Below are 14,078 nucleotides of genomic sequence, written 5' to 3'. Positions count from 1 at the left end.
ACAGACTTCCGCAGTTAGGTTTAGGATTTGGAGCAATAAATAGTCGCATACCTGAGTCAGTATTATAACAAAACCACGAAGCACTCGGTCAAGGGAGGGCGAAGTTCAGAAAAACTAAAAGCATCGCTCAATATAAAGGCTATATTTGAGCTCCACACTGCCAGGAAGGCAGAAGCCAAGAAAATAAGCTGAATACTATTGCATAAACATTTCACTGCAGTGGTTCTCGAACTGGGGGACGTGAAAGCATCAGAAGGGTTGTGCAAATATTTTTTACCCTCAGCTTATAGTTGCTGCTCTGTGTATTGTCCGACTTTGATATGTCACAATTCTCTCTTTAACAGCCATAATCTTTCATGCCATCTAACTATCCGTTGGGATTGCAAACATTCTGCTTGCCCTTTTAATATTTTGTGATATCATGATAAGGGGTCGCGAAATTGTTCACTAACCGGAAGGGAGGCGTGCCCAAAAAAGTTTGAGAACCACTGTTTAAGAGTCTTACTAGAAAAACGTGGAAGAGAGCTAAAATGTATCATGTTTAACATTGTTTCGAATCCTGTCCAGCAAATAGATATCTTTCAATGAACCGTCACTTTCTCATTACCTAATATCAAAACATTTACTGAGCCGCATTTATTACCAATGTAATTTGGAAATAAAATTAAAAAACGCTAGAGGATATAGCTAAGACTTTTCATTCGACCCGCCAACGTATTTATTTTTCTCATTTGACCCGCGGAGGAAAATAATTGCCCACCGCTGGCCTAATGGATACTGAAGAAAAGAGATCAGTTTGACAGAAACTTTGGGACAGGGCTAACGCGAGATGAAACTTAATACACGAGACATATCGTTTACTGATGCCGGGTGGTCAAGAATTGTCCATTACGTTCCGAGGACCCAACGCGATCAACCATGTGCGTCAGAATATGAAATATAATCTAAGGCATTTTTTGTCAGAGACGGATCCGACGAGCGATATGCGTCAGAACATGATTCTAACGATGGCAGGTTGTGCAGAAGATCGAAATATCCACACGTTCTTTGTATCCTCCCGCCCGAGCTACAAAAACGCCGAAATACGTTATGCAAAGCTGGTAATTATGAACAAACATCTAATCCCTTCTACGTGATATGGTTCACACGAAATGTTTATGGTGCATATTTAATTTCAATACAATATCCATTGTATATTAATATTTATTAACTCGAAGACTTTTCGGGTGCCTCTTTTCAAGAGTTAAGGGCTATTTAAATTTAATTTCATGACTAATCGCCACCGCGAACATGTGGATCTCAGCCATCGGGGTGACGTCCTTCGTTCGGGCTTAATTTCCCGTATCCCGTAATAATGAAATTGAAGTGATTTTTAAATAACATTCGACACCCGATTACCCTCGGCTGTGGCTGAGTTTAATTGAGAACGACAGGCAGGAATCGAACGCGATAGTAGATATTTAAACCCTGACAATCCACTGAAATACACATATTTAGAGTCCTCATATTAGCCATAACTATTCGTTGAACAGTATGACAAGCTTAGTAACAGACGGTTAATTTTCCTTTAAAGCGCATACGCTAGTATGGAAGCAAACAGTTGCTATTTACATACAGTTATAACGAAATCCCAAGAGTCCGTAGTGATAAGATTTCGGCCGTCCGTTACATGTAGAAAAAAATAGACGATTTAATTTATCTATTCAATACTTCTCTAGAATTGAAATGTGCCGAAGAAGATTTCGAATGCAGCGATGGATCTGGCTGTATACCAGCTTCATACTTTTGCGACGGAGATAGAGATTGCAGGTAACCATACCTGGCGACCTACTAAACTATATTGTTCACTCATGCAAGCGGTAAATTTGCAATCAGATATATTTCCTAGCTAGTTCATTTAGGATCAGGGAATAGAACTTCGCGAAAATAGACTATGCGTTTTGCATCAATAATTTTCAGTTCTCAAGTGGGGAACGTATCTTGATTCATGTAAGTGTCGATACCAAGGACTGAATTGTAACATTCTTTTGATGGTGACATAACAAATATTCTGTACGTTCAGTGCAATTGTGATTGTTCTGAGAATTTAATATTATATTCAACTTACAGCTACTTGAAAATACTACACAATCATTCTATAAATTTTCACCTAAAACAATGGAGTGCAATTATGCTTAACCGAGCAAAGCTGGCGTAGACATCTGAATGGCTGTGATTTTCTGAGCGCCAAATTAATAATACGTTAACTGCAAACACAGACGTCACACGAATCTGTGATATCATGTGATGAAACCAGGGTTGCATTTTAAACAAACGGTGTTTTAAACAAAGGCTCCTTTAAAAAAACAATTGTGTTTTTTCAAGTTGCAAAATTATGCCATAATTGTGTAAATACTTTCCAAAAAAACATGTTGTATGAGCCTGCGGACAATTGCTACCAGATATAGCCGACGCATATCGATATGAGATGGTTGGCACCCTAAAAATAGTCGGTTCAACAGCAATAGTACAGATATTTCGTCAAAGGAGCTATATTCACCATATACTTTCAATTGTCAATGGTAATCCACTATGACGCCACAATTGAATATTCGTGACGTCATGGCCGAAAATAAACAACAACAACAACAACAAAAAGAATAAAAACATGTTTCAAACAATGGCTTTGTTTTAAACATGTTTGTTTTACATTGATATTTGTTTTAAATTCAACCCTGGATGCAACACTACTAATTTAAAACGTTCAGCATGTTAGTCGTTTATCTTTATTTTGTGTTGAATTTACGATCTTACTACCGCTCTAATGCAGCGAGTCATAGGAAGTTCAAACTCTAGATAAGTTGTTGTTTATTCATTAGAAAGGGAACTGGTCCTCCGATTTTAAGATCCTTTCGCACCATCATAAAAAGAGTACCTCCTATAGTTTCTCCTGCTCTGACGACAAGTTGTCTGGTACAAAAAGATTTATACCTGCTGGGCGGCTCTTTTAGAATTTCGTGTACACAGTATCTATTGCACTCAACTAAAAGTCCGTCCACCGTTTCCTAATTATAAACAATGCCACAGAGTCCATGATCATATCCTGTTTGAAGTCTGATGAGAGCGGCACAAGTCGTTTATCTAGCCTTATTCCACGACATGACTATATGAGATTACTCCAACGAATCGACTAATAATCAATCTTGCATAACACAATTTCTATTGACAGCGATGGGTCGGACGAGACACAATATGCCACTTTTGACAATAGCAATCAGACACTATGCAGAGGGAAGTCTACACGTGGTGCATCACTTTGTATTCTACCGCTGCATCTGGAACATGAAAGGATGAAATTGTGCAGGATCGGTAAATATGAAAGATATTAAAGTTTCATTTGAAATGACAGAACATGACCTTCTACCAAATTGGTTCTTTTCACTGTCCGCGATCACTGCATGTATCGTGCGTGTGACTTTCGCGGTTAGACGAAAAGGTGAAGTTAAAATGGGACCTGCTAGATTTTGCTCAAAATAGTTTCAAAGAACTCGGCAACTCCCATTGAGAACGGGGAAATCAGGAAATTCATAAAACGAACTGGCCGTCTCTCCGTAACATCCATCAACCTCACTTCCGAGTGCGTTGAGCTCATGAAAATATTACAGTTCGTGATACTAGACTACTAGAAAATAATGTACTCAACGTTGCTGTAGCAACGTAGCAGCACATTATATGTAGTACTCGAATCTGAAGCGAGTATTAATTTCAATGATTCGAGTCGAGTAGTGAAATACTAATTTTACGACTACTGAAATTATACGCTCTTCGCCGCTGAAATTAAATTTATCAACGAGAATCAAAGCTACGAAACTAGTTTCCACTGTGGTAGCCTTAAAATCTTATTTGGCCGTATCGCAGCGTACAAAATAAAAATTGAAAGCGAAGAACGTTGCTAGAAACAACACATTTCCGAAGTCATGATCGTCCTACATCAAAATCACAAAGTGTGATGGAATCGGTATGGTCGAAAAATACCTAAGTATTTTCAGTGTGATGGATAACAGGCATTATATTGCTCTTGATCGCATAAAAGGTACATATTTGAACTTTGGCAAAATGAATTTTGTTATGACGTCATAATGAGTGATACTCGAATACTCGACTCGACTCGAAGCAAAATACGTGATTCAGAATCGAATCACTCAGGTACTCAAATTTGCCCAGCCCTAATTATATGTACCAACAATTTTTACCTGACTTTGCTCGAGTCGCTAAATCGATATTAATTTAGCTTACAGCAGTGACATCGCCTAACTGGGGCTGGGCAGAATCGAGTATCTGAGTGATTCGATTCTGAATGACGTATTATGCTTCGAGTCGAGTCGAGTATTCGAGTATCAATCATTATTAAGTCATAACATAATGTAATATGTCACATATCAAATATGTACCTTTTATGCTACTGCAATGAATATAATGCCAGTTATTCATTGCATTGAAGACACTTTGGTATTTTCTCGACCATAGGGTTTTCATTGTACTTTCTGACAATGTTGTGGGATGATCATGGCTTCGGAATATGACATTTCCAGTAATGGTAGTAGTTTTGGACTATGTTCCGTATGCTGCGATACGGCCAATCAAAGTTTCAAGGCTTCCAGAATGGAAAATAGTATTGAAACTATAATTCTCGTTAGTAAATTAACTTTCAGTGGCGAGAAGTGTATAATTTCAGTACTCGGAAAAATCGTTTTTTACTACTCGACCCGAATCATTGGAACTAGTACTCGATTCTGATTCGAGTACTCGATCATTGTGGCCAGCCCTACTCATAAGAAAATCGGGTAGTGGGGTAATAAACTCCAAAATTTTGTTTTGTCACAATGGCATATCTTAATATGAAATTTTGAGTTCATAGTTGTAGCACGAGTACTCGTGAGCAGTGGTGTTTATCCAGTGGTCTGCACCATAAAACATATGCTTACTTGTTGGTAGTTGCGCTATATAAAACAAAGGTGGTCAGTAACGAAGTACTTCTACTTTTTCGAAGTACTCAAGTATTTTTCTTCTACTTCTGGTACTTACTCAAGTAGATCTGATTTTCGCTACTTCTACTTCTACTTCTTAATATTTTGTGATCTACTTACTTACTTTTCGCTGTTTTCAGTTTGTCAAGCAGAAGTAGTTCAATCTTCCAATCAGGAAGATAGCCTGAGGAATTTCGGAACTGTTTTCACGCAGTATTAACATTTAATTTTCATAAAAGTTTAGAAAAGCACAGAATTTTCGTCGCGCTTCGCACGCAGTGGATACGGAGTAACCAGTATGATTTCACGAAAGTATCTGTGAATATAATTTAGGTGGCGGGTTGGCGTGGTTCCGTTCATAACTCATTGTCGCCCTTCGCCCATATGAAATAATTCATCACAGTATATATGGCTCATTATAACGTTTGAAACTGATGTTTCGCAATCTAGCATTTTTTTGTCATATCGTAATCTAGCATATATATGTCCATGGCATGTCCTAATCTGGAAGAGTGGACTTTGACTTTTTTTTAGTTTTAGAGCTGTTTTAGCATACCACCTTTGAAACTTTCTGGACTAAAAACATGAAATACATATTCTGCTTTTAGAAGTAGTATTTATATTTCACTTTCAATTCCCAATATTATATACTTTGAGTTATAATTAATATCAGTTCTTTTGTCGGAATAACATACATGTTGAAGTATAAAAGCAAGTGCAGTAATGCCTTTAATTTCTGGAATTAAAGCTACACAATATGGCAATTTTACGGTCCAACATATTTTTTATTAACGTTTACTAATCGCGCAAAGTGTTTACACCGTATCCTATACAACTTCTCCATATTGCTCTTCGATTAAACTACGGGCCTTATAGGGGGTGGCGCCATACCATGCTATTTTCCATGACGCGTTGTTCGAGTAAACAGAAGATTAGTATCGCATTTCCTTATCAATACTATCATTTGGATACCTGCTGGTATGCATCAATATGAATCAAGCTCGTCACCTATCACATAGCTCAATTTGTACTTTTTTTATAATCCATCCAATCAGGATCGTTTTCACAACTACTTACTTACTTGAGTACTTTTAAAGTCAGTCAATTCTACTTCTAAATTTAGGTTGTTCATGAAAGAAGTAGAGGAGATGTGGTACCGACTGATCACTGTGACCGAAAATGCTTTGAAAATTCTCTATGATAATTCCATGATTACACTCCGTGAACTTGTCCACAATTGGTTGCTGGCGAAATCTTTCCTCACATACAAAAAAATTCGACGTGCGCGAGCTATGGGGTCTCTCACAGATGTTTTTTTTTGTTTTGGGGGGTGTAAAGTAAATTTATATCGACATATACATTTTTCTTTGTAACCTACAACACGAACAAACCTGCAATTATTTTTATTGTGAAGTGCAGGGCTTGTATCAGGCTATATAATGGCACCTATTATTTTTTTCAGTACTTTCCTTGAGTGGTATTTTTTTCGATTCATGTATAAAATTCGTAGGGTGGGGACCGATGATACAATAGCCAAATCAAGCAAAATAATCAAGCATACTAATCATGAAACAAATGAAACATGCCTACGTACAGAAAATCTTTATGTAATAATTGCATATGATGTTTTATCGCTATAACGAGGTGTTTGGAAGTCACACTGTCACTTTTCGGGCAATATGTATGTACCCTCAAATTTATAAGTCCGAGCCTTAATCGAAACGGGATTTTATGACAACATTTGAGTTAATATTTATTCTATTTCTTGACGGTTGTGATCAAACATTCTTCTTTGGCTTACTGTAGCTTAGATTATAATACTGAGCAAAAAAGTTGTCACATCTGAGGTATTTAGGGTATATGTGTCATAGGTCTCCGGGTCGTGTGCCATTGGACACACCGGGTGAGAACCGATGACACGTTCGAGCAACAAATTTTGAACGTCCATGAATATTTTTTGAAAAGACGGATGTTCATGTATATGTGCGCGATAGGTAGAGCTTGTATCAAAGTGCTGAGCCAGCAAAAGACCTGCTGTTTTCGGCGGAACATTTTAGGGCCAGCGATCATTTTCCAATTATTGATCCATCGGTACCACATCTCCCCTACTTTTACTTGTACTTGAGTAGCTTTCTTGACTACTTTGACCACCTCTGATAGTAAAGGGAAATACTATTATATCGGACAAGCAGAGCCCTTCATTCTGTTCAGAGAGAGACCAAAATACCAGGGGTTGTATTCGCAGACGGTCTTTAGCACGCCATATATATGGAGTGATCAAAATCTTTTCCATGGAAGTATCGGTCAATATTATTTATCCAGCGTTTACGCTGTTCCTTTGGGCAGTGTCTTGCCACATATATGGTATCCCATGCAATAGTTTCATCACAGTAAATAGATATCAGCAAAAAAGTTTGGAATCATTATACGATCCACCATATTCTCACTTGACTTCTTAATCGCGCGATGCGGTAATGCGGTAGTGTCCGATACAAACTTATACGTATTGCTCATAGCCTCATTAACTGCGGGCCTTGTATCAATACGAATGAGGTCATCATACCGACACATTTTTTAAGGTGGTACCGGAGTGAAAACAGTCCCACTGTTCCACTGTTCGATACCAAAAGCTTTTTTGTAACACATTATACTGTCGATTGCTTATGCAGTTGACAATATATACCTCCTGCGTATGATGTATAGCAACACAAACCAAACCAGTTCCCGACACCATCAGCATATAAGTCAGTTTCCGGGTTTGGAGTCTGGCTGGGCACAATGATTGGAGTACTCGAATCTGAATCGAGTATCAATTTTAATGATCCGAGTCGAGTGATAAAAGACGATTTTTTCGAGTACTGAAATTATACGCTCCTCGCAACCGAAACTTCATTTACTAACGAGAAATATAGTTTTGACAAATAGTAGTTCAAATATACGAACGTTACTGGAAATACCACTTTTCTCAAGTCACCATCATCCCCCACCATTGTCAAGAAGTGTCATGAAGTCGATATGGTCTAATAAATACCAAAGTATCTTTCATGTAACGGATAACAGGAATTATGTTCTTTGTGGTGGCATAAAAGGCACATATTTGAACTTTGGCATAGTCCCTTCTGTTGTGATGTCATCATGAGTGATACGCGAATACTCGACTCGACTCGAAGCGTAATACATGATTCTGAATCGAATCATTCAGGTACTCGATTTAGCCCAGTTCAAGTGTGGACTACGAATAATGGCAGCGTGTGTGCGACTGCTTTTAAACACTATTTACCTCATTGAATAATTTTCAAAGTCAGCTTATTCTACTTCCCGGTTATGTAGTTTTTTCTGCTTCGAAATGTCCTAGTTCTAATGGTGGTTGAGTATAATTCTGGGTCGCTACGTCTACTTTTACTAGAGTAGCAGTCTTGGCTACTTTGAGCACATCATAATGTGTCATACGGGCAAGGCAACTTCGAAAAAAATGTAAAGTTACCGCAATATTGACATTGTGTCTTTCACTGCCGGTAAGGAAACAAACTGTCTTTTATCTGTTTGAATAAACATGTTGCGAGTAAGAAAAAGTTTGAGAATATGAATGCGACCCATCTGGGTCAACATATCTCAAGCAAAACTGTAAAATCCTGAGATGAAAATTACTTTAACTCGGGACCGACCAGTGAACACGGCGATTAGTACTACAACTCGAGTCCCAATATTATGATGCAGACTTGACACTTTGCACCCTGACTAGGACTCGCATTCGGATTGGTGGTGGCTTGACTCGAGTCAAAACTATAATGTGAGATTGTCTTGTGACTTGTAACTTGTATACAACTATTTTGTCATTGTGTTTCACTATCATAGGTAAAGATAGTGCGCAATGCGCATGAGGAGGCTTGATCGATTTTAACTGTAAGCCACTTGTCATTATTGCTTAACTGGTAGATATGATCACCTGAATCATATTGAAAAACGTTGACAATTTCAACCAGTAGTGCTATCATTCAATTCCCGTTAATTCCACACAAACTTAGTGCAATGAAGTGAATTGTTATAATAATTATTTCCATAGGTATACACTGCTCTAAGGAGGAGTTCCAGTGCAGCGACGGATCGAGGTGTATTGATGCTGAACGATTTTGCGACGGATATAAAGGTTGCAGGTATTGGTGATTAAATGATGAGCGAGAACATATTAGTTCATTTCCTGAAAATATTCATGTATTTGATTGCGAATATGCATTGGGGGTGTTACGAACGTCCGGATCGCATTCGTGTTCGGTAAGCGAAACCTTGATAATTTATAGGTTCGCGCTCACCAACCGAGCTTAGTTGGTTGTGTGGGCTAATTATAGTGAATAAATGGGCGATGAGTAAATTCGCAGGAATTTGGGAATCGATGCAGTTATTGTAGTACAAGCGCCTGACGCTAGGGTTAGAGTAGACAGTTAGAAGAACTGCATATGCTCCCGACGAACCGCAGCGGTTGGCTCAATTTATACACAATCCTCTGCTTATAGGCTAGGCATCAACAAATACATACGTTATAAATATTTTTCAAGCGACGGATCCGATGAACCATATGCGACGTATGGAGATAATGGAACTTTATGTAGAAGAGTCAACGGTTTTGGACCGGGACTACTTTGTATCCTTCCCCTCTCACTCCGACACATACGACACGATCTTTGTAGTGATAGTAAGTATATGAGCAAAACATTATCGCCTTTTTATGTATTTGTATTATTTAAGACTTCGACCCATCACAATAACTTGTTTTCTTTCCCACCGAAAATAATCTGTTCAGCATCCACAGCTCGAGCAATTGGTAAGTAGACTAAAGTAATGAAACTCATTCAGGAGACGGATGAACTATATTGGAATCTCATTCTATTGTGCACGCTATCTAGATATATAGGCCTAATAAATACAGTTGACATTGTACCATTGGCGAACGAAATACGATCACAATAAGGCTTCAAAAAATAGGGATATACTTCGAATTTTAACTATGAAATAGAAACAAAAAATCTTATAGGCAAGTATTTTGTGCCTATAACACGTGAAATCTGACCTAGCAATGGAAAACTTTCTGACTATAAACGCGGATGTTTTGAAAACTTGTGACAGAAGAATAATTCCACTATAAATTGCGTAATATTGCACGAAACGTTAATATCTTTGGGTACTTTTTTACATTCTCCGGATAAAACTGTCCGTTTTTACGAATTTGCTTGGAAAAATCCACGGTAATAATTATTTGCTGGGTATCATTCAATACCATTGTTATCTGATGGTGTGCTGGTGACTCACCCATTTCCTTGATACTGATAATGTTGTATACTCTGCAGTTTTTCGTCGCGCACTTCTCGATATAATAACAATTTCTCATGCAGTCTCGTTTCAGAGTTACATTACATCGTGTAGTGTGAGTTCTGTTGATAAGACTTGGTAGTTGCGCTAGATATTGACTAAGGATTATTTGCAGTCATTCACAGTTTATTTTGGTCACTTTACCGAAACCGAAACGGCACAACGTATCAATGTTGCGAGTCACGAGTAACTAGTCATCTCGACTCAGTGCACATTTTGACTCGAGTCTAGTCAAGTCAATCTATTTTTGGAGGTGACTCGAGACAAGTCGAGTCAGCCGTTTTTTGGAGTTGACTCGAGTCAAGTCAAGTCAATTCATGAATCAAGTCACAATTCAAGTCAAATTGAATTTCCGAAATTTGAGTGATCATTCAAAGTCGTTACATTTTGCTATCTGTGTTAAAGACAGATTAATTGGCCATTTAGCTTGAATCGAATAACGAATATAAAGTTAAATATACATGCAAAATGCGTTGTATCGCTTACCCACACGCAGTACTGCTAATAAAATACGGTGAGTAGCTATACAGCTACATGCTACATTCTGTTACTACCAGCCGAAATGGAGGATCGAATACGAAGCCTCGAAAAGTTTAAACAAATTGGTATGGTACAATACACTAACCATATACACATCCGTGAGAATATAAACGCATATACTATATTCGTTCCATTTAAATCAAACAAGAGGGATGGTAAAGGTGATAGTGCTGTACAATGTAAGCACAGAGTCGTCTAATAAACATAGATACGTTGCTATTACAATAATCTACTACTACTACTACTGCTACTACTACAACGTAAGCTGTGATCATTTCGTTTGCGGTCAATTTATTTGTGATGCAACAATGAAATATCAGTGAAATGTACAATCAGTGAATGACTGGTTGCCCTCACAAGTGACACCGGCGTATCGCGAACAAACCGAACATACACAAAATACAGTGAATGAATCGACACCGTTTACTTGATGACGAATGTCGGGATGGGTCAAAGTGTCTTCTCGTCGCACAATTCTGCGATGGATCGAATGACTGCAGGTACACGTATAGCTTGACAATACAATTCCACGGGTCTGTACAGATGCAGTGTGTGATTGAGAGAAAATATACAGTGCTCCTTATGATACGAGGCAAGTGTGAAAATGAAATTCAAGTAACAAAAAACTTGGGAATTTTTTATATTGCCATATTACTTATTTATGACTAAAGAGAGCTTTTCCTAATCAGAGTCCCCGTTAGAGTGGGTCAATGTAGTCAATATTGCTACACAAGGGAAAGTGGAAAACTTCAGGTATGGTGTGAACCTCTGAATGGTTCAGTTTCGTGTGAACACGAACCTTTTTCAAAGGTTCTGTGTGAACGCGAACGTGAACCTCATGACGTCACGTGACGTCATATATTTCAGTTAAGTGATAGCCTATATTAATGTACAATTGTACACTATATCTAGCGGCGACTCGGGCCACATAATACCACAATGCTGAAATAACATATTGACGTTTTGAACGTCGCCAAACGTATCAACTGGGCAATCAAATGATATAATAATCCCATAAAATCAATATCTTTCGTCGCTTTGACAAGAATTTCGACGAGGACTTGCAAGGGAATATAAGCTTACGCCTTAACGGTCCATGCCAGACCGGACAATGTATTATGCGAATTAGTACTCGATTCTGATTCGAGTAGGCTGCTCGATCATCGTGGCCAGCCCTACTCATAACAAGATCGGGTGGTGGGGTAATAAACTCCAAAATTTTGTTTTGTCGCAATGGCATATCTTAATATGAAATTTTGGGTTCATAGTTGTAACACGAGTATTCGTGAGCAGTGGTATTCATCCGGTGGTCCGCACCATCCAACACATGCTTAGTTGTTGGTAGCTGCACTATAGTAAAGGGAAATACTATTATATCGGACAAGCAGAGCGTTTCATTCTGTTCAGAGAGAGACCAAAATACCAGGGGTTGTATTCGCAGACGGTCTTTAGCACGCCATATATATGGAGTGATCAAAATCTTTTCCACGGAAGTATCGGTCAATATTATTTATCCAGCGTTTACAATGTTCCTTTGGGCAGTGTCTTGCCACATATATGGTATCCCATACGATAGTTTCATCACAGTAAATAGATATCAGCAAAAAGTTTGGAATCATGATACGATCTACCATATTCTCACTTGACTTCTTAATCGCGCAATGCGGTAATGCGGTAGTATCCGATACAAACTTATACGTAGGGGGGATGTGATACCGATGGATCACTGGGACCGAAAATACTTTGAAAATTCTCCATGATAATTCCATGATTACACTCCGTGAACTTGTCTACAATTGCATGCTGGCAAAATCTTTCCTCTCATACAAAAAAATTCGACGTGCGCGAGCTATGGGGTCTCTCACAGATGTTTTTTGTTTTGGGGGGTGTAAACTAAATTTAGATCGACATGTACATTTTTCTTTGTAACCTTTAACACGAACAAACCAGCAATCATTTTTATTGTGAAGTGTAGTGCTTGTATCAGGCCATATAATGGCACCTATTATTTTTTTCAGTTCTTTCCTTGAGTGGAATTTTTCCGATTCATGTATAAAATTCGTAGGGTGGGGACCGATGATACAATAGCCAAATCAAGCAAAATAATCAAGCATACTAATCATGAAACAAATGAAACATGACTACGTACAGAAAATCTTTATGTAATAATTGCATATGATGTTTTATCGCTATAACGAGGTATTTGGAAGTCACACTGCCGATTTTCGGGCAATATGTATGTACCCTCAAATTTATAAGTCCGAGCCTAAATCGAAACGTGATTTTATGACAACATTTGAGTTAATATTTATTCTATTTTTTGACGGTTGCGACCAAACATTTTTCTTTGGCTTGCTGCAGCTTAGATTATAATACTGAGCAAGAAAAGTTGTCACATCTGAGATTTTTTGGGTATATGTGTCATAGGTCCCCGGGTCGTGTGCCATCGGACCCACCGGGTGGGGACCAATGACACGTTCGAGCAACTAATTTTAAACGTCCATAAATATTTTTTGAAAAGACGGATATTCATGTATATGTGCGCGACAGGTAGAGCTTGTATCAAAGTGCTGAGCCAGCAAAAGATCTCCGGTTTTCGGCTGAACATTTTGGGGCCAGCGATCATTTTCCAATTTTTGATCCATCGGTACCACATCTCCCCTAGTGTTCATAGCCTCATTAACTGCGGGCCTTGTATTAATACGGATGAGGTCATCATACCGACACATTTTTGAAAGGTGGTACCGGAGTGAAAACAGTTCCACTGTTCCACTGTTCGATACCAAAAGCATTCTTTGTAACACATTATACTGTCGATTGCTTATGCAGTTGACAATATATACCTACTGCGTATGATGTATAGCAACACAAACCAAACCAGTTCTCGACACCATCACCATATATGTCAGTTTCCGGGTTTGGAGTCTGGCTGGGCACAATGATTCGAGTACTCGAATCTGAATCGAGTATCAATTTTATTGATTCGAGTCGAGTAATAAAAGATGATTTTTTCGAGTACTGAAATTATACGCTCCTCGCTACCGAAAGCTAATTTAGTAACGAGAAATGTAGTTTTGACAAATAATAGTGCAAATATACGAGCGTTAGTGGAAATAACACATTTCTCAAGTCATCATCATCCCACACCATTGTCAAGAAGTGTCATTA

The 14,078-nt window shown here is 38.3% G+C and overlaps 1 protein-coding gene across 1 annotated transcript; it reads left to right on the top strand.

Annotated features, from left to right (window-relative positions):
- Window positions 1–943: 943 nt before the first annotated feature.
- On the top strand, window positions 944–9,886 carry LOC145445826 (uncharacterized). Its single transcript, XM_080323972.1, has 5 exons — window positions 944–1,100; window positions 1,719–1,809; window positions 3,209–3,348; window positions 9,070–9,160; window positions 9,560–9,886. Exons 3-5 carry the CDS (start codon window positions 3,330–3,332, stop codon window positions 9,831–9,833), a joined length of 384 nt encoding a protein of 127 aa, XP_080180098.1. The 5' UTR covers window positions 944–1,100; window positions 1,719–1,809; window positions 3,209–3,329; the 3' UTR covers window positions 9,834–9,886.
- The last annotated feature ends 4,192 nt before the right edge of the window (window positions 9,887–14,078 follow it).

The sequence above is a fragment of the Botryllus schlosseri genome, chromosome 1 (assembly GCF_051294905.1).
Source record: "Botryllus schlosseri isolate E-star chromosome 1, Bs_hap1, whole genome shotgun sequence".
Lineage (NCBI taxonomy): Eukaryota > Metazoa > Chordata > Ascidiacea > Stolidobranchia > Styelidae > Botryllus > Botryllus schlosseri.
This window is presented reverse-complemented; position numbering and strand designations above follow the sequence as displayed.